Source organism: Sander lucioperca, chromosome 24 (assembly GCF_008315115.2).
Source record: "Sander lucioperca isolate FBNREF2018 chromosome 24, SLUC_FBN_1.2, whole genome shotgun sequence".
Taxonomy (NCBI): Eukaryota; Metazoa; Chordata; class Actinopteri; order Perciformes; family Percidae; genus Sander; species Sander lucioperca.
This window is the reverse complement of record NC_050196.1, coordinates 20,063,310-20,083,872: the sequence shown is the minus strand read 5'-3', so window position 1 is coordinate 20,083,872 and position 20,563 is coordinate 20,063,310. Positions and strand designations below refer to the sequence as shown.

Below are 20,563 nucleotides of genomic sequence, written 5' to 3'. Positions count from 1 at the left end.
TATCATGCTTCACCAAAGCATTACTAAACAATAACTAACTATGAAAAAATCAGGCACAACTCTACAATAGCCATCAAGATAATGTTTATAGCTGGTTACAAAGTATTCATAATATTTAACAAGTATATAGTATCTGTTGCAACTTTATAATAACCATCCAGACACTGTTGCTTCACCAGCATTACTAACAATAACTATACTATGAAAAACATCAGTCGCAACTTGTAAACAATGTATGTATACATATATATATATATATATATAATAACCAGCCAGGACAGTGTTTATAGCCGGTTTACAACTAACTAGTAACCTTTAACAAGTGTAGGAATATCGATCCATCTATCTATGTAATGTTATAGATGTTTTAAAAATGGTTTCTTAAGGTTTACAAACATTTTTAATCATTAGCAGATACCTAATATAGTATATGAGGGATAATGTGTGTAACAATAATCTGTTAACAGCACTACTAATAATTAGTAAACATTAGTAATTATAATGTCATTGTGTGTTAACATTAAATGTTGCTACAGTTCAATGCCAATTAACTAAAGATTAATAACTATCAATTTACCATCTGTGAATGGTGGTTACTATAAAGTGTACCGTGATTGCAGTAGACATACAATTTAAAAAAAATTAATAAAATAGTTTATTTTTTTATTAAAAAATATGAATTGATTTTGGAATTCTATGAATCGATTTTGAATCGGTTAGAGCTATTTAAGAAAGCCGTGAACGTGCACTTACCTAGCATCTACACCTGGCTGACAGAGCTTCACTTTCTCATCGGCGCGGCAACGTGCAATCGATTAAGCCACGTGAGTGGATCACACTATTCAAGCTGCGCATGTTCAGTTTATCCTGGATATTTCTTCATCTCTAATTTTGCAATAGCACCCTGATCGCCGAGCGGAGACCACAAAAGACATATTGGCAAGACCAGTGCAGGAGACCGGACAAGTCAAGTCTAAATACCAGCGGAGTCTGAGACAAGTCCGAGACCACAGCGAGACAGTCGCGAGTCTAAGACGGACTCGAGTACTACCGCCCGTCTTGAACTGATTAGGCGCACCCTCACATCGTGTGCATCGTAGTTAATCCTACAGATTCTGTCCACTCCTAGCATCCAGTGTAAGCTCACATCCCTTCCCATGTCATTTTGAGAGCTGTCCAGGCGCCATCCTCAGATTCTGCATACGCATAGAATAATGACCCAGATGCTTGTAGTGACATTTTTCATATTTAAAACACACTTATGTCAACATTCTGGTGCCTTGGGGCTGAAGAACTGGATACCAAAAAACCAACAGAGGGCGAAGTTGCCAATCACTCGAAAAAATAATGAGACCGAGGATTCCAAATGGCGGTCCCACATCCTCAAAGGATTTCAATAATCGCCACCGAGATACAGTGATCACCCTGTGTGACAATCCCTTTCCCAACCAACAGTGTTGGGAAGGATACTTTCAAAAACATATTCCGTTACAGAATACGATGCCCACAAAAGATCAGTTTGTAACGTATTGCGTTATGAGTACTCATCTGAGAACGTATGGCTGAATACTTGGAGTACTTCCACATTGCATTGCATTTTATAACTGTGTAGGCCATGCTTTTTTCGATCCAGCACCTGATAGCTGACTAAAACAGGCCTATTCTGCGTGTGTTCTCCATATTCACTGCCTGAATGTGTACCTAAACAAGCAGATAGATTGTCGTATTGTCGTCCGAACTGCGTACTACAAAAATCTAACTGCAGTCTAAGCAGTACACGAGCAATTTAGCTAACGTTAGCTAGCATGTGATGAAACAGGGCTAGTCACGTCTTCTCAACGGCACTCGGAGCTAGTAATCAGCACATAGGAGAATGTCTAGTTGCACGCAACTCTAAATAGCAAGGGGACGCGTGAAGGAGATGGTTGTGGCAAGCAGAGGCTGCATACTGCCCAGTTATATTTCATCTCCATAGTTAATGCCAATTCCAAGATAGATTGAGAAACGCCTCCTGCCCGGGGCCTCTGTTGTGCTGGTCCGACTCATTGTGACTGATCACGCAAATAGCCAATTTTCGTTTCGTTTCAGAGTGGGGCATCTGGGAAATGCATGGAGTTGCCTTAATTTATCAGAGTGAATAAACCTGTGAAACAGAGAAGTACATCATGTAATCATTGATTTCAACAATGTAACGTATTCTAAATACCACTATTTAAATGTAACTGTAACGGAATACAGTACTCATAATTGTATTCTGAATACGTAACTAGTACGAATGTATTCCGTTACTCCCCAACACTGCCAACCAATCACTACGACAAAGGGGAGAAACCAATACATAACTTTGTATTAAGGGAGTTTTTCCTCGCCACTGTTGCACTAAATGCTTGCTCTTGGGGATAACTGGAATGTTGGGTCTGTATATTATAGAGGTGGTCTAGACATACTCTATCTGTAAAGGTCTTGAGATAACTCTTTTATGATTTGATGCTATAAATAAAATAAAATTGAATTGAATTGCATTCGCCAAACACTTGATTATACTGTATAGATGATCCAGTTCAAACAGCTGGGCCACTTTGGTCCAAACGACATTTAGTGGGAGGAGTTATCGGAGTGTTTAACAGACAGGCATGTAGGCGATAATGGGGCAAGACAGATTGCTCATACAATACATGGTGGGGCTCTCTCGGAAGGAAGTGACAGTGGGCCAGAGGCTTAAGTAAAGCACTAGTAATATATGATATAATAATGGTAGTTATACTGGCCTCACTGAGTGTAGATCTACTGAGCTAGCCAGCAAGTTTACAACCATCAGGCTAGGACGAAACAAAGAACGTCGATGCAAGAAATCTTCATTCCTTTCTCCTTTCCTTATTATGCTGTAAAACTGTGAATACAAATACTATTTTCAGTCACATTCGTTTTTCATCTTATAAGCTATAAAACACATTGCTAGCCACACATATGTAGCAATTATCACATTACGAAGAACAAAGATCCTAGCTTAAACATGCTATACATTTCCCATATTCGTTCAAAACACTATTTAAGTAGAACATTTATACTAACGGCATGCCTTGCGTGTGGGTAAAAACTACTATTAAGCAGTGAAAAAGACAACTTGTTCTGAGACAGCAACACGGACACCCTTCCGTGACTTCTCTGTGTGTCTGCCGATAAACAGGAAGTAGCGATTAACTCACCCAAACGTACATTTCAATACTCGTTATGACCATAGATGGCACTTTAACACAGCAAATGATAAGTGAACGCGGTGTACAAGAACAGACATGAAATATGGTCTGCTCAGACCATGACAGTAGACCCAAACACTCCTCTATTAATCGGTCGTTGTATTATTAAATGTAGCCGTTTTGTTTACCATTTCCATTAAATCTTCATCATCTTTGTATCCTGTCAAACCATTTAAATATGATAGGGGAACTTCCAGAGGAACAGATTGGATAGGTAATACAGCTGGGAACATAACCCATTTTATAACATTGACCTTCCCTGCTCTATGAGAGTTTGAGAGTCGCCCATCTATTAACATTACAAGAGATTTACTAAATAATGGATCCAAATTACTTTACTAGGTCTTTTAACTGGGAGGGATAAGATACACAGATTTATGTTTAGCAAGGGCTGGGCCATGAAATACACCTGATAGGAAGGCGTTACGGGGCACTGAACTGTAGGTAACGCTTCTAGAGGTAACGTGTTCAGACGTGAAAATATCAGCTCCCCCGTGAATTTCTCTATATTTTTTAACAATTTTCTTACCACTGGACAGCTCTCATCGCATGCACGTTAGTTTATAATGTCACTTGACACATTTTTTGTACACCTGAGTCGAGCAGAAAGAAGAAATCAGACAAAAAAGGTAAATGCTGTATGGGCGACGCAGCCGACACAATGAGTCTTGACACCGGAGGATGATGCAGAGTACGGGACCAACCCCGCGACACAAAGTCAGCTAAGTGAACAACGAAACAAAGCTGTGTGGACTGTGTACTGCAAACATAGAGAGATGCTAGACCGCAAATTAGCTAACATAATTAAACTAGTAGTGAAGTCTCGGAGAAGCTCGACAGCCTAACATAGAGATGGCACGGTCGAGCAGCGGGTCTCAGACCTCGAGGACTGTCGCACGGCAACAACAGCCAGTGACAGCTGTGGAAGTTCAACTCCAGAAGGCATTAGACGCTTGAAACCAAAGTCGACAAATCCAAGCGTGAGAATTATTGGCCTCTGAAAGAAGGTACAAGGCAACAAAACACGGTCGACATGTTTGAAAGTGGATACCACGTGTTGAATATGCAAACGGACCGCATTACGCTTGAGCGCTTGACGGGCCAGATAATAAGAGGACAAGAGTGGTCCGGGTGAGGCTGCACGACCGATACTGACCAACAGAATCCTGCAAGCAGCCAGACAACACAGGCACATTAACATCGACGCAACAATGTCTCATCCTACCAGGCTGTTTCCACGGAGGTTCCCACCATCAAGGAAGTCAATGACACATCGGAAAACTGAATGCATCAAAGAACTGCTGACTGTGTGATCACATCTGGACAGTTTCAGGAATAATCGTTAATGCAGAATAACGTAGAAATGATATGCCTCATGTGAAACAAAGTGCGCTCAGTATACTGAGGTGTCCCTATTCTTTCTTCCTCCTATTTTTTTCCCTCTTCTTCCTGCAACAATAATATCTACACACTGGTACTTTACAGTTGCGAATCAGTAAGGGGAAATTGTATTTATTGTATTTTTTGCTGCTTCTGATCCTCATAGCTGTAGTTTTTAGGAATAATAGTACAACCAGGTTAATAAGGGGCCGCGAGCGCCGACAGCGGCGAAGGCCCTATGAACTGAAGGAATATTATTCTTTTCTGCACATGAATCACCTTTCTGAGGGGCTTAACATACTCAAAAACTCACCAAAATGGCGCGATCACATCAGGTCTGGTAGAAAATGTACGTATTTTAAGGGTTTCAGGAATCGGCGCACAAAAGGCTCACTAGTCAATAAATAAATACAAGTTAATATTGAGCCCTGCAGTACGTTTAACCTACACTAACGAAACTTCTACACATATGAAGCATGTCAAGACGTACAAAAAACGTCATGGGAGCCATACCCTAAACTGAACAGGAAGTCCGCCAGTTTGAATGAATGTTGAATTAGTGCGATTTTGGCCATTTCCACATGTCGTACTTTAACAAACTCCTCTAGAGATTTCATATTATTTTTCCTGAGGTCTTTGTACTCTTGGTGTGTGTGTGTCAAATGCACCTCTTCGTGTGTTATTGTTTGTAGTGTTTCTGGGAGGTGGATCAGTTTTTTGCTCGGAACACATTTTATGTCACAACAACTTATTTCTAGTTAAGCTACAGACTTGTCACTCCACATACAATAGTTAAAGTTTAGTTAGTCAAAAGTTAGTTTGACATGTACTTCATAACAATAGTCAGGTCCATAATATTGGGACATCGACACAATTCTAATCTTTTGGCTCTATACCCACCACAATGGATTTGAAATGAAACGAACAAGATGTGTTTTAACTGCAGACTTCAGCTTTAATTTAGGGTATTACACCAAATCAGGGTGACGGTGTAGGAATTACAACGGTTTGTATATGTGCCTCCCACTTTTTAAGGGACCAAAGTATGGGACAGTGGCAGCGCAGCTGTTCATGGCCAGTGTGTGTTATTCCCTCATATCCCATTTACAAGGAGCAGATAAAAGGTCCCAGAGTTCATTTCAAGTGTGCTATGTGCATTTGGAATCTGTACTGTCAACTCTCAATATGAGATCCAAAGAGCTGTCACTATCAGTTGGATGTAATACCCTCAAATTAAGCTGAAAGTCTGCAGTTAAGCACATCTGTTGTTTCATTCAAATCCATTGTGGTGGTGTATAGAGCCAAAAGATTAGAATGTGTCGATGTCCCAATATTTATGGACCTGACTGTAATTGGGTGTTGATGACTATTAGATATGCACATGGAATATTGGAGCTCTAATAATGTGGTAAAGAAGAAATCCGTCCTAAACTTTCTGAAAAAAGACAAGATTAAAAATATTCTCCAAGAGATGCATTTAAATGATGAAGAGCTCATAAAATATCGCAGGGTTGGTAACATTTTCTTCTCATTATACTCAAATACTCAAATAGGAGCGGTGTAATAATTTTTCTGCATTAATATCATTTATTTACTGTCAGAGCTTCTTTTAAAGACACTGAAGGCAGATATGTTTTAGTTAAAGGAGTATTACATGGTGAAGATGTTCTACTAGGGAATGTTTATGCCCCTAATATCCAGGATGAAGTATTGTATGCATATTTACTTAGTCAATTAGCTGATATGGACTGTCCACACTGATATTTGGGGGGTTGCCTTTAATAGTGCGTTATGCCCAATGATGGATAGACTCCCCCCTCAGACAAGCATATCTAAAAATGCCAAGGCTGTTTAAATATTAATAAGAAATTCTATCTTTTAGACATATGGAGGAATTGTAACCCACTTTCAAAACAATACACATTTCATTGTCAGCCCCATTTGTCAGCTTCGCGTATTGACTATATTTTTGTTTCTAGATTTCTCTCACATTTAGTCGAACATGTAGATATAGGCCACATTGCTCTTTCAGACCACGCTCCACACTCCCACCTTTAAGACCCAGCGATTCAAATACAAAACTTTGTTTATCTATGACAAATTCATTAAATATTAACAGACCAAACTGATTCTTAGAAATGAATAATACAATGGAGCTGATCCAAGAACTGTGTGGGATACTTACAAGTCATATACAAGTCAGAAGAAAAAACAGCGAGCTGCCAAACAACTTGAGATGGAAAATTAAATAAAACAATTAGAGGAAGCCTATTATTAAACAAAAGCAAATGCAACCCTTATTGAACTAAAATCAGCTAGAACAGCATTACATAATCTGATAACAAGAAAGGCAGAAATGGATATCCTATTCACTAGACATTTTTTTTGTATTTGCAAACAAACCAAATCGCCTTTTAGCACGGCTAGCAAATAAGGGTAGAAACTATAATCACAACACAAGACGTCTATTCCATATTATTAATTATCTCAATACTTCTAAGACGCCTGGTACTATTGTTTCTATGGACACTGATAAGGCGTTTAATAGAATTGAATGGGAATATATGTTGATGTAATTTGGTTTTGGGTCGGGCTTTCTGGGCTGGATCAGACTGCTATACAAGGAACCTACAGCTTCAGTTCTGACTAATGGTCTCCTGTCTACTCCCTTTAAAGTGACAAGGCAAAACCCAGATTTTCAGGGAGTAATGCTTGGTTCGAAACAACATACAATTCTGTTGTTATGCTGATGATATCCTTATGACATTAACAAGCCCTTCTAAATCATTAGCAGCCTTGACCTATGGTCATGAAGGCTGGGTCATGACCAAAAGAACGAGATCCAGGGTACAAGCAGCCGAAATGGGTTTCCTCAGGAGGGTGGCTGGCATCTCCCTTAGAGATAGGGTGAGAAGCACAGTCATCCGTGAGGAGCTCGGAGTAGAGACGCTGCTCCTTTGCGTCGAAAGGAGTCAGTTGAGGTGGTTCGGGCATCTGGTAAGGATGCCCCCTGGGCGCCTCCCTAGGGAGGTGTTTCCAGGCACGTCCAGCTGGGAGGAGGCCTGCGGTTGGGTTGACACCCATTTCAATGACAAGGGGCCAATGAACCGGGGGGACAGTTTTTTTAAATCAGTTCTCAGAGGAATATTTTTAGAAGAAAGCCAAACTCTCTCACCCACTTTAGGGTCTCTACGTCGATCCGCGAGGTTGGGGTTATTCTCCACTGACCGGAGCAGGGCAGCAAGCATAAGCTCCCTCTCTTGCATAGGGAACAATTCAATTCAATTTTATTTATAGTATCAAATCATAACAAGAGTTATCTCAAGACACTTCACAGATTAGACAGAGTAGGTCTAGACCACACTCAACAATTCTAGTAATTCCCCAAGAGCAAGCATTTAGTGTGACAGTGGCGAGAAAAACTCCCTTTTAGGAAGAAACCTCGGACAGACCCAGGCTCTTGGTAGGCGGTGTCTGAAGGTGCCAGTTGGGGGTGTGATGAATAGTGGCAATAACAGTCACAATAAAAAACTAGAACTGCAAGCAGTTATGACGGGGCCCAAGCCACCCACGGCAGTCGCCCCCGACGCCCCGGGGAGCGCGCGAAAGCGGAACCCGAAGCCCGGAGGCGGGGAGGCAAACGTCGCAAAATATCGAGAGCCGCGACCCACGACATCTGCGGTACGTCGCCATTGCAAACGTAGCGGTCAACAGTTTACCTCCACGCATATACAGACCACCTTTAACAATTGTCTACAATAAACAAACTTCTTAACCCCCCTGACCGCTGGGGACAGCAGAGAGAAATGAGAGAGTGACTGAGAGGGTGGAGGGGGGAGGCAGGTGTGGTGGTTGAAGGAGCAGGGGAGGTGGTCACGTTGTTGCAAATGGCGTCATAGGCGCCGATTATGTTTTCCTCCGTGGGTGCTTCGTGCGAAATTAAGGATCAATGACTCCAACATAACCAATCACACTATGACAGACTCTCCACTTAGCACTAACTGCAATGTTTAATTGCACGGTATCGGCTCCTATGAATGGTGTTGATTTTGGATTGAAAAAGTGAGAGAAAAGAGTTGAATGGTGAAGGTTGTAGAAACTTTGTCAGGTGGGTTAAGAAGTTTGTTTATTGTAAAAAACCAAAGGAGCACGCAAAAGTAAAAACCAAAACCTAACGGTAAGAGGCAAACATCAGTAAATATTGAGAAGAATAAAAAAGAAGATATTCGAAAAAGGTTTTGCGCAATGCGGAAAAAAAATTAAGCGGAAATGGGCGTGGCCTATATCATGTGATTCAGCTTGATTCAAGGAACACGTGGATCTATGGTTTTCTAATGTGCGATGTGTAATGTGGAAGTTAAAGGCAAAAAAACATTATAGCGCCACCTAGTGGTCCACATGTGTAATTTTTGGTAGGTGTGGTCCATCACCCATTGTCTATCTACCCTGTAAATGTAAAGTTGTTCACGTTAGTGTAAGTAGTAAATGTAGACGTGGGTCCCATATGCCACGCCCACTTTGACCCCTCAGTACCCCACTCTAGGGTTGGCCTCAGGAGTGGCTCTAGATGGTACCCATCAAATTTTGTAAAAATCAGATTAGCGGTTTAATGAGATATAAACTTTTTGTACTTGTAGCGCCCCCTAGTGGCCAATTTTTGTAAAACGGGTGGGTGACCTTCAGAGGGTCATGCTAAACAAGAATCTAAAGTTTGGCGTTGATGGCATTTATTTTGGCCGAGATATGGCAAAGTTGGTGTTTTCATAGTTAGCTACACAAATTTGTTTGTGCGTAATATGCGCAATTTTTATCCTATCAAAATTCTTTTTATTAACTTTTTGTTCAGCCCATCTGGAGATGCTACCTGCCAAATTTCGTGCCGATCGGTCGCACGGTCTTGGAGGAGTTCGAAAAAGTAGGTTTTTGATAAATCGCGATTTTCACGCATAAAAGTTTAGGCGGAAATGGGCTATATATCACGTGATTCAGTTGGATCCAGGGAACGCGTGGATATATAGTTTTTGAATGTCCGGTGTACGGTGTGGGAGTTATAGGGCCAAACGCATTTTTTCTGCTATAGCGCCACCTAGTGGTGGAAGTAGGTCTATTTTTGCGCCTAAGGTCCTTGCGGAGTTTGGGACCATTCCTGAAAAAACCAACCCCCCATCATGTACGGTTTAGGCTGTAGTCGGAGTTTTAGGCGGAGAAGAAAAATAAAAATAATGTATGATGATGATGATTAATCAGTAGAAAAACAATAGGGTTCTACAGCCCTGCTGTATGAACGGCATAGCTTTGCTATTGCCCGTTCTTACAGACTCGGGCTTGGACCCCTAATAATGGAACAGTGACTAGAAATAGTAGTTGTAGTAGTTCATGGCATAGCAGGGCACTGCAGGGCGTAGCATGACATAGCAGGATACTGCAGGGTACCGCAGAGCGTAGCAGGGTGTAACAGGGCATTGCAGGGCGTGCAGCAGGACCACGGTGACAGCTGCAACCATGATTTTGGTGCCACCCTAATCCAAGGAAACATCCATCTCCATCCATCTTCTTCCGCTTATCCGGTAACGGGTCGCGGGGGTAGCAGCTCCAGCAGGGGACCCCAAACTTCCCTTTCCCGAGCCACATTAACCAGCTCCGACTGGGGGATCCCGAGGCGTTCCCAGGCCAGGTTGGAGATATAATCCCTCCACCTAGTCCTGGGTCTTCCCCGAGGCCTCCTCCCAGCTGGACGTGCTTGGAAAACCTCCCTAGGGAGGCGCCCAGGGGGCATCCTTACCAGATGCCCGAACCACCTCAACTGGCTCCTTTCGACGCGAAGGAGCAGCGGCTCTACTCCGAGCTCCTCACAGATGACTGAGCTTCTCACCCTATCTCTAAGGGAGACGCCAGCCACCCTCCTGAGGAAACCCATTTCGGCCGCTTGTACCCTGGATCTCGTTCTTTCGGTCATGACCCAGCCTTCATGACCATAGGTGAGGGTAGGAACGAAAACTGACCGGTAGATTGAGAGCTTTGCCTTCTGGCTCAGCTCTCTTTTCGTCACAACGGTGCGATAAATTGAGTGTAATACCGCACCCGCTGCGCCGATTCTCCGACCAATCTCCCGCTCCATTGTTCCCTCACTCGCGAACAAGACTCCAAGGTACTTGAACTCCTTCACTTGGGGTAAAGACTCATTCCCTACCTGGAGAAGGCACTCCATCGGTTTCCTGCTGAGAACCATGGCCTCAGATTTAGAGGTGCTGATCCTCATCCCAGCCGCTTCACACTCGGCTGCGAACCGATCCAGTGAGTGCTGAAGGTCACAGGCCGACGATGCCATCAGGACCACATCATCTGCAAAAAGCAGCGATGAGATCCCCAGCTCACCAAACTGCAACCCCTCTCCACCCCGACTACGCCTCGATATCCTGTCCATAAATACTACAAACAGGATTGGTGACAAAGCGCAGCCCTGGCGGAGGCCAACTCTCACCTGAAACGAGTCCGACTTACTGCCGAGAACCCGGACACAGCTCTCGCTTTGGTCGTACAGAGATTGGATGGCCCTGAGAAGGGACCCCCTCACCCCATACTCCCGCAGCACCTCCCACAGTGTCTCCCGGGGGACCCGGTCATACGCCTTCTCCAGATCCACAAAGCACATGTAGACCGGTTGGGCATACTCCCAGGCTCCCTCCAGGATCCTTGCGAGAGTAAAGATCTGGTCCGTTGTTCCACGACCAGGACGGAATCCGCATTGTTCCTCTTCAACCTGAGGTTCGACTATCGACCCAACCCTCCTTTCCAGCACCTTGGAGTAGACTTTACCGGGGAGGCTGAGAAGTGTGATACCCTGTAATTGGCACACACCCTCTGGTCCCCCTTTTTGAAAAGGGGAACCACCACCCCGTCTGCCACTCCTTAGGCACCGTCCCCGACTTCCACGCAATGTTGAAGAGGCGTGGAAGGAAACATGCTGGGCGAAAAAAAGCATAAGGACTCCGGGGAATAAGCTCCCCAGAACTAGGTTAGTAACAAGCATTTCTGGGACGTGGATGCACACAAATGGAAAGCAAGAGGAGAGAGAAGCTCAGTGTGTCAAAGGAAGTCCCCCGGCAGTCTAAAACTATAACAGCATAATTAAGAGCGACAGGTTAAGGAGAGGAGCCTGGTCGGGCTAGAACTCTCCTCAACTGGATCGGGCTGTACTGGCCTGCCTCCCTCTACTTTGATTATATTATTGATTATATGGTAAATTAATCTGACGACTATGACGAGAAGCAGGTGGGCCAGGCTAGGCGGACGCTGCAACTCCTCACTCCCTAACTATAAGCTTTATCGAAGAGAGTTTTAAGTTTACTCCTCAATGTGGTGACGGTGCCTGCCCCCCGAACCCAGACTGGGAGTTGGTTCCACAGGAGAGGAGCCTGATAGCTGAAGGCTCTGGCTCCCTTTCTACTTTTAGAGACTCTAGGAACCACAAGTAACTCTGCATTCTGGGAGCGCAATGCTTTAGTGGGACAATAAGGTACTATGAGCTCTTCAAGATATGATGGTGCTTGACCATTTAGAGCTTTGTAGGTCAGAAGAAGGATTTTAAATTCAATCCTGGATTTTACAGGAAGCCAATGCAGAGAAGCTAATACAGGAGAAATATGATCTCTTTTCTTAGTTCTTGTCAGAACACGCGCTGCAGCATTCTGGATCAGCTGGAGAGTCTTAAGGGTTTTATTTGAGCATCCTGATAATAAGGAATTACAATAGTCCAGCCTGAAAGTACAAATGCATGGATTAGTTTTTTAGCATCGTTTTGAAACAGGATGTTCCTTATTTTGGCAATGTTTCGAAGGTGAAAAAAGGCTGTTCTTGAGGTTTGTTTTAAGTGGGCGTTAAAGGATATATCCTGATCAAAAATAACTCCTAGATTTCTGACAGTAGTGCTGGAGGCCAGGGCAATACCACCCAGAGTAGCTATATCTTTGGATAATGAGGTTCGGAGGTGTTGAGGGCCCAGCACAATAACTTCAGTTTTGTCTGAGTTTAACATTAGAAAATTGTAGGTCATCCATGATTTTGTATCTTTGATGCATGCTTGAAGTTTGGTTAACTGACTGGTTTCGTCTGGCTTAATTGATAGGTATAATTGGGTGTCATCCACGTAACAATGAAAGTTAATTGAGTGATTCCTAATAATATTGCCTAGAGGAAGCATATATAAGGTGAATAGAATTGGTCCAAGCACTGAGCCTTGTGGAACGCCATGGCTAACTTTAGCGTGCCTGGAGGAATCTTCGTTAACATTAACAAATTGAGATTGATCAGATAAATAGGACTTAAACCAGCTTAGTGTGATTCCTTTAATGCCAACTAAGTGTTCCAGTCTCTGTAACAGGATGGTATGGTCAATAGTGTCGAATGCAGCACTAAGTCTAGCACTATCTAATAAGGCAAGTACGGAGACAAGTCCTTTGTCTGAAGCAGTTAGAAGGTCGTTAGTAATTTTCACCCAGTGCCGTCTCTGTGCTATGATGCATTCTAAATCTTGACTGAACGTCCTCAAATCAGGATCGAGGGTGGTTTTTTTTAAGAAGAGGTTTTATCACAGCTACTTTAAATGACTGCGGTACATAACCTGTTCATAAAGACATATTGATCATATCTAGTAATGAAGTGTTAACCACAGGTAACGCTTCTTAAGTAGCCTCGTTGGGATGGGGTCTAAGAGACAGGCAGATTGCTTAGCTGAAGAGACCTTTAACATTAATTGTTGAAGGTCTATAGGATAAAAGATAATAAAGGATTCTGCGGAAATACTGGGAAATACTGGGTGTGGTTAAAACAGTGGGTGGCCTTATGCACACTCTGACTGAAACCAATTGAATCTAGTAGTGAGTTGAAAGCAATACTAAGGCTATCGTTGTCAACGTCCACATAGATATTAAAATCACCTACAATAAGTACTTTGTCTGATTTAAGGACTACGCATGATAAAATCTCAGAGAATTCAGATAAAAATTCAGAATATGAACCTGGAGCTCGGTAAACAACAACAAATATAATTGGCTGTAATGTTTTCCATGTTGGATGTTGAAGATTAAGAACAAGGCTTTCAAATGATTTATAATTTAGTTTAGGTTTAGGATTAATTAACAGGCTTGAATCAAAGATGGCTGCAACTCCCCCTCCTCGGCCAGAGCCTTGTGGAATTTGAGTATTAATATGACTGGGAGGAGTGGATTCATTTAGACTAACATATTCTTCATTGCACAGCCATGTTTCAGTAAGACAGAATAGATCAATTTGATTATCTGATATCAGATTGTTTACTAGTACTGCTTTAGAAGACAGAGATCTAATATTTAATAGGGCTAATGGCTAAGCTAAAGTAGCTAATATGTTTTAACAAAAAACGTATTGAGATTGTTAAAACGTATTTCTCTTACAGCAGTCGCTGTAAGAGAAGAAAACTATAAGTGCTTGAGTATAACTAGTGTAGTTTAAATGCAATCCAGGCACTTAGCTGCTAAATTAAACAATAAAGAAGAGTTGAGTAAGTTTTTGCTGGAGCAGCAAAGTAGCGTCCGTGAGATGGGAGCACCGGAAATGAGACAATACGCTTACCATAAACGTCAGCATGTCAGGCAATTTCAGAGGGGGTTGCTGACCAATAGCAGCCTTGAACGGTGCAAATGGTCAAAATCATCCATAATTTGCACATAAATATTAATATAGTTGACATCCTGTTGGGTTTAGGTTATGGCTCCAAGAGATTGTTTTGTACAGTTGGACTGATACATATGCATAACAAATCTCATAGGTCTAGGTGAAATGCACTGCAGGGGCTACATTTTGTAACTGTAGTAGGGGGCGCTATTGAGCCAATTAACCATAATCAGGCCTGAGACCCATGTGGATCACTTCAGGCCTAGACTAACATCATGTAGGAAAGATTTGGGGTAGATCGTACAATATATGTTCAAGTTACAACTATTTTCTTTTTCATGATTTAACATCTAAGTTCGACGTGCCCATTAGGTAGAGGCTGAGCGACGCTCTTCAACAAAAGATCACAATATTCAAATTGAAGCATCATCAACTTCTTAAGGCATTCCGGTCCACTTTTGAAATGAGATCTAGTCAACCAACTAGGAAGAAGACACCAAAGCGTAAGAACTGTAACTTCCTGTTTTTTAGGAAACATCAAAATTGGCGCCCTGCTCCACCCACACCATATGATAATAATGAAAAAGCTTCGCAATTATGCTCCGCCAAGGTCTTTCGATTATACTGACAAATTTTGAGGTCAGAAGTCAGGTCAAATCTGTAGGAGGAGTTTGTTAAAGTATAACCCCAGAAAAGTTCAAAATCATCCATAATTTGCACATTAAGATTAATATAGCTGACATTCTGTTGATGATACATATGCATACCATCTAGGTGAAACGCAGTGCAGGGGCTTCTTCTTTGAAATTTTGTAGGGGCAAATTGAGCCAATTTACCATAATCAGGCCTGAGAACCATGAAATCACTTCAGGCCTAGACTAACATCATGGAGGAAAGATTTGGGGTAGATCGTACAATATATGTTTAAGTTACAACAACTTTCTTTTTCATGATTTAACATCTAAGTTCGACGTGCCCATTAGGTAGAGGCTGTAACTTCCTGTTGCCATTAGGGGGCGCTATGATTATATATTATTATTATATCAATATTGACATGTACAGTGAGGAAAATAAGTATTTGAACACCCTGCTATTTAGCAAGTTCTCCCACTTAGAAATCATGGAGGGGTCTGAAATTGTCATCGTAGGTGCATGTCCACTGTGAGAGACATAATCTAAAAAAAAAAATCCAGAAATCACAATGTATGATTTTTTAACTATTTATTTGTATGATACAGCTGCAAATAAGTATTTGAACACCTGAGAAAATCAATGTTAATATTTGTAGCCTTTGTTTGCAATTACAGAGGTCAAACGTTTCCTGCAGTTTTTCACCAGGTTTGCACACACTGCAGGAGGGATTTTGGCCCACTCCTCCATACAGATCTTCTCTAGATCAGTCAGGTTTCTGGGCTGTCGCTGAGAAACACGGAGTTTGAGCTCCCTCCAAAGATTCTCTATTGGGTTTAGGTCTGGAGACTGGCTAGGCCACGCCAGAACCTTGATATGCTTCTTACAGAGCCACTCCTTGGTTATCCTGGCTGTGTGCTTCGGGTCATTGTCAGGTTGGAAGACCCAGCCTCGACCCATCTTCAATGCTCTAACTGAGGGAAGGAGGTTGTTCCCCAAAATCTCGCAATACATGGCCCCGGTCATCCTCTCCTTATGCTTCACAGTAGGGATGGTGTTCTTGGGATGGTACTCATCATTCTTCTTCCTCCAAACACGGTTAGTGGAATTATGACCAAAACGTTCTATTTTGGTCTCATCTGACCACATGACTTTCTCCCATGACTCCTCTGGATCATCCAAATGGTCATTGGCAAACTTAAGACGGGCCTTGACATGTGCTGGTTTAAGCAGGGGAACCTTCCGTGCCATGCATGATTTCAAACCATGACGTCTTAGTGTATTACCAACAGTAACCTTGGAAACGGTGGTCCCAGCTCTTTTCAGGTCATTGACCAGCTCCTCCCGTGTAGTTCTGGGCTGATTTCTCACCTTTCTTAGGATCATTGAGACCCCACGAGGTGAGATCTTGCATGGAGCCCCAGTCCGAGGGAGATTGACAGTCATGTTTAGCTTCTTCCATTTTCTAATGATTGCTCCAACAGTGGACCTTTTTTCACCAAGCTGCTTGCCAATTTCCCCGTAGCCCTTTCCAGCCTTGTGGAGGTGTACAATTTTGTCTCTAGTGTCTTTGGACAGCTCTTTGGTCTTGGCCATGTTAGTAGTTGGATTCTTACTGATTGTATGGGGTGGACAGGTGTCTTTATGCAGCTAACGACCTCAAACAGGTGCATCTAATTTAGGATAATAAATGGAGTGGAGGTGGACATTTTAAAGGCAGACTAACAGGTCTTTGAGGGTCAGAATTCTAGCTGATAGACAGGTGTTCAAATACTTATTTGCAGCTGTATCATACAAATAAATAGTTAAAAAATCATATATTGTGATTTCTGGATTTTTTTTTTTAGATTATGTCTCTCACAGTGGACATGCACCTACGATGACAATTTCAGACCCCTCCATGATTTCTAAGTGGGAGAACTTGTAAAATAGCAGGGTGTTCAAATACTTATTTTCCTCACTGTAGATGTCTTCAGGCCAGGACCCCTGCACCCAGCCTGAGCAGCTTGGAGCAGATTTTTTTTCATGGCGAAACATGCCCCGCCCACACTGTTTGGCGTGCACTAAAAAGCTTAGCAATTTTGCTTCGCCAAGGTTATAATCGGTTTAAATCTGTAGGAGTTTGTTAAAGTACATCCCCTGAAAATGGTCAAAATCATCCATAATTTGAAAATGAATTTTAATACAGCGGACCTCCTGTTGGGTTTAGGGGGTGGCTCCAAGAGGCTTTTTCTCTGGATATGATACATATGCCTACTAAATGTCATATATCTACGTGAAAGTTAAAGGAGGGAGCTTTAACTTTGAAAACTGATAGGGGGCGCTATCGAGCCAATTTGCCATGCCCAAGTCTGAGACCCATGTCAGATCCCAATTTTCACCAGGTCTGACATGCGTCCCAATTTTCATGCGTTTTTGAGTAGCCCAAGCACCTCAAAACTGTGCTCAAACGCATAGAATAAAAGAAAGAAAGAACATTTGAATGATGTCGGTGCTCGGGCCATAATAATAATAAGAAACATTTGAATTTCAATAGGGCCTTCGCCTACCGACGCTTTTGGGCCCTAATAAGAAGAAAGAAAGAAGAAGAAAAAACATTAGAAGGGCAATAAGGCCTTCACCAACCGACACTGTCAGTGCTCAGGCCCTAATAAGAAGAAAAAATTATAATCCTTTGGATTTCAATAGGGCCTTCGCCCTTCCGACGCTGTCGGTGCATGGGCCCTAATAAGAAAGAAAGAAAGAAAGAAGAAAAAACATTAGAAGAGCAATAGGGCCTTCGGCCCCAACGATGTCGGTGCTCGGGCCCTAATAATAGAAAGAAGACAAAGCAACATTAGAATTTCAATAGGGCCTTCACCACAGACGATGTTGGTGCTCGGGCCCTAATTAAAGCTGCAAGCAGCGATGAACAGGCCTGTGAGTCCACCGAGTCTACTCGTAAATTTCGTGCAGATCGGACTCATGCCCTAGGAGGAGTTAGAAAAAGTAAGTTTCGCATGCAAAGTTTCGTGAATATCGGAATCACGGTCTAGGAGGAGTTCGAAAGAATGTGCGTAAAACTAGTGAAAAATGCATAAAATTCTAAATGGCCGACTTCCCCTTGGGCAGAGCTAATTAAAGTAAATTGGAAATATGTTATAAATGATGAGAGAAATGTGTGCACAAAATCTGGTTAATATCGGAGCAACTATGTCCAAATTAAGATATGCAACCCTTCCTGTTTTGACAGCCAACTACAGGAAGTTGGTCCTCTATAACTTTTTAACTATCAAAATTCTTTTGATAACTTTTTGTCATGAGGGTCCTAACATACTACCAGCAAAGTTTCGTGAAGATTGCAATCACAGCCTTGAGGCGTTAGAAAGAATGTAAAACACATGAAAAATGCATACAATTCAAAATGTCCAACTTCCGGTTGGGCGGAGCTAATGAAAGTAAATTGGAAATATGTCCGAAATGATGAAAGCAATTTGTGTACTAAATCTGGTGAATATCGGAGCAACTATGTCCAAATTAGGCCTTCCACTCATTAGGGGGCGCTATGGAGCCCACTCACAGGTATGTACCAAATTGCTGTACTGTCTCGCAATGCTCCCAGGTTTTAATGTGGGTGCCAATTTGTGTGAGTTTTTGTGTATATTGAGGCCATCAAAAATGCACCCAAGGGTGAAAACCAATTAGGAGGCGCTATAGAGCCACCATACTACTCCCAAGCCTAAATGTGAACTCAGATCGAAGAATTTATTGTTCTGCACATGGCTGCACAATTTCGAGTTTGGTTGCATCCTAAAGTCCTCAAACACTTGTTCATAAAATGAAAATGTTCGCATGAAAACCAAGATGGCCAACTTGTGTTTGTTTGTGTGTGTGTGTGTGTGTGTGTGTGTGTGTGTGTGTGTGTGTGTGTGTGTGTGTGTGTGTGTGTGTGTGTGTGTGTGTGTGTGTGTAGGTTTCTGGAGTATCCTGGTGCTGTCAGTATTACTAGGATGTATCTGCTGTGTTTTCTCATGGACCCTCACATACCTTAATTCGTACCAGCCTGGCATGGGGTTGGAAACACCACTGACACTGGCCGACTTCAGGTAAGACACAAGGTTACACCAATATATCAGACTAGTGTCTACCTATAAGGGAAAACATTGTGCAAAATGCGAGAATACAATCTTAACTTTGTAACTTATGTTAAAATGTTCGCTTGTACAAAAATTCACACACAAGCTGAATTTATAGTCACAGAAAGAAAAAAAACACATACAGAGCTTGTAGAAAAAAAATTTCACTCAGAAAATATTCACACCACAATGTTCTGAATGTGAACTCAACAAACACAAATGTGTAAATTGATATTTACATGAATACAATGACAGCTGCAAACCTGTAATGCAACCTTTTCTTTATATATATATCTTTTTACTTGAGTCCATTTTTAAGTACAACCACAACTAAGTGATTACAATCTCCTCTTGGTCACTGCAACTTCACAAATGTGCTCTCTTACATCACAAAGTTACGAATTTGCACACCTTGACTTTTGTGTGTGTGTGTCTTTTCTTCTAGAGATGGATCTGGCCATGGTTTCCACATGGGTTATAGTGTTGCTGTCCTTAACGGCATCATGGCCATGCTCACTGTCATCTGGAGCCTCACCTGACACACAAACACATAGGGATGTCCCGATCAGCTTTTTTTGGCCCTCCGATCCAACCTGCAGATTCCACACACAGTCCCGATCTGATAATTGTATTTCGTCAGATAATAGAGCTGCACACCGTTGTTTTTTTTATTTTATAAAAATAACTAAGTAACTAAAATATGTTTTAAATGGATACTTCACCGATTAGCATTAAGCTTTGTATCAGTAGAAACCCGGGAGTATTTTTGAATGATTGTGCTTCCCTCCCTCATGTCCCCCTGAGATGAGAGTTCTCTGTATTGTGGGTCAGGAAATGCCTCTGATGAAAAATCGTCATTTAGCGTCATCGGAGGCATTTTTGCCCAGAGGACTACAGCCAGCTAGTTCCGCATGTTTTCAACCCGCCCGTAGGGGGTGGGACTGTCACTACCGATGCGAGTCGAGTGTCAGCCATCTTGAAGATACCACTCTCTCTTTTCAGCAGCAAACTTTTACAACAATTATGTGCATTCAAACTACCGCACATGTGTACCACCGGGATACATTGGTACCGGAGAATATGCAGGAAACTTTATTACAGACGGAATACTCAACACACTACGCAAGCTTCATCTGCTACAGAGACCAGCACCTCAGCCTGCGGTGTCGCCCGATGCCGCTAGCCGGGGAAGGGGACCTCGACAGCGGTGTGCAGGAGTTCGAGCTAGGTGGAAAGCTAACGCTAGCCGGCCACCTGTCCCATCCATGCAAGTGTCCGCTCATTAGACAACAAACTGGACTACATCCAACTTCAACGAAGCTCCCAACGCGAGTTCAGAGACTGCTGTGTTTTTGTTTTTGTGGAAACATGGCTGAACAACAGTGAACCGGACTACGCTATCTAAGGCCTGCTAGCCTTCAGAGCAGATAGAGATGCTGCTCTGTCGCCGGCTAAGACTCGTGGAGGTGTGCTGCGTTAACACGGACTGGTGCAGAAATGGGGTGCTTGTATCCAACTACTGCTCACCGC

At 42.5% G+C, this 20,563-nt stretch overlaps 1 protein-coding gene and 1 long non-coding RNA gene across 2 annotated transcripts in view; one reads left to right on the top strand and one right to left on the bottom strand.

Moving 5' to 3' along the window:
* Nucleotides 1–12,942, bottom strand: part of LOC118494483 — a 20,257-nt gene extending 7,315 nt beyond the window's left edge. Inside the window, exons 1-2 of the long non-coding RNA XR_004896637.1 lie at nucleotides 12,931–12,942; nucleotides 7,365–7,372 (exon numbers count right to left, since the gene is read on the bottom strand). This is a non-coding gene — a long non-coding RNA (uncharacterized LOC118494483). The remainder of the gene's footprint in view (nucleotides 1–7,364; nucleotides 7,373–12,930) is intronic.
* A 706-nt stretch (nucleotides 12,943–13,648) lies between these two features.
* arl6ip6 (ADP-ribosylation factor-like 6 interacting protein 6) lies at nucleotides 13,649–19,742 on the top strand. Its single transcript, XM_035998829.1, has 3 exons — nucleotides 13,649–13,664; nucleotides 18,835–19,003; nucleotides 19,479–19,742. The coding sequence occupies exons 1-3, from the start codon at nucleotides 13,649–13,651 to the stop codon at nucleotides 19,570–19,572; spliced, it is 279 nt and encodes a 92-aa protein (XP_035854722.1). The 3' UTR covers nucleotides 19,573–19,742.
* The last annotated feature ends 821 nt before the right edge of the window (nucleotides 19,743–20,563 follow it).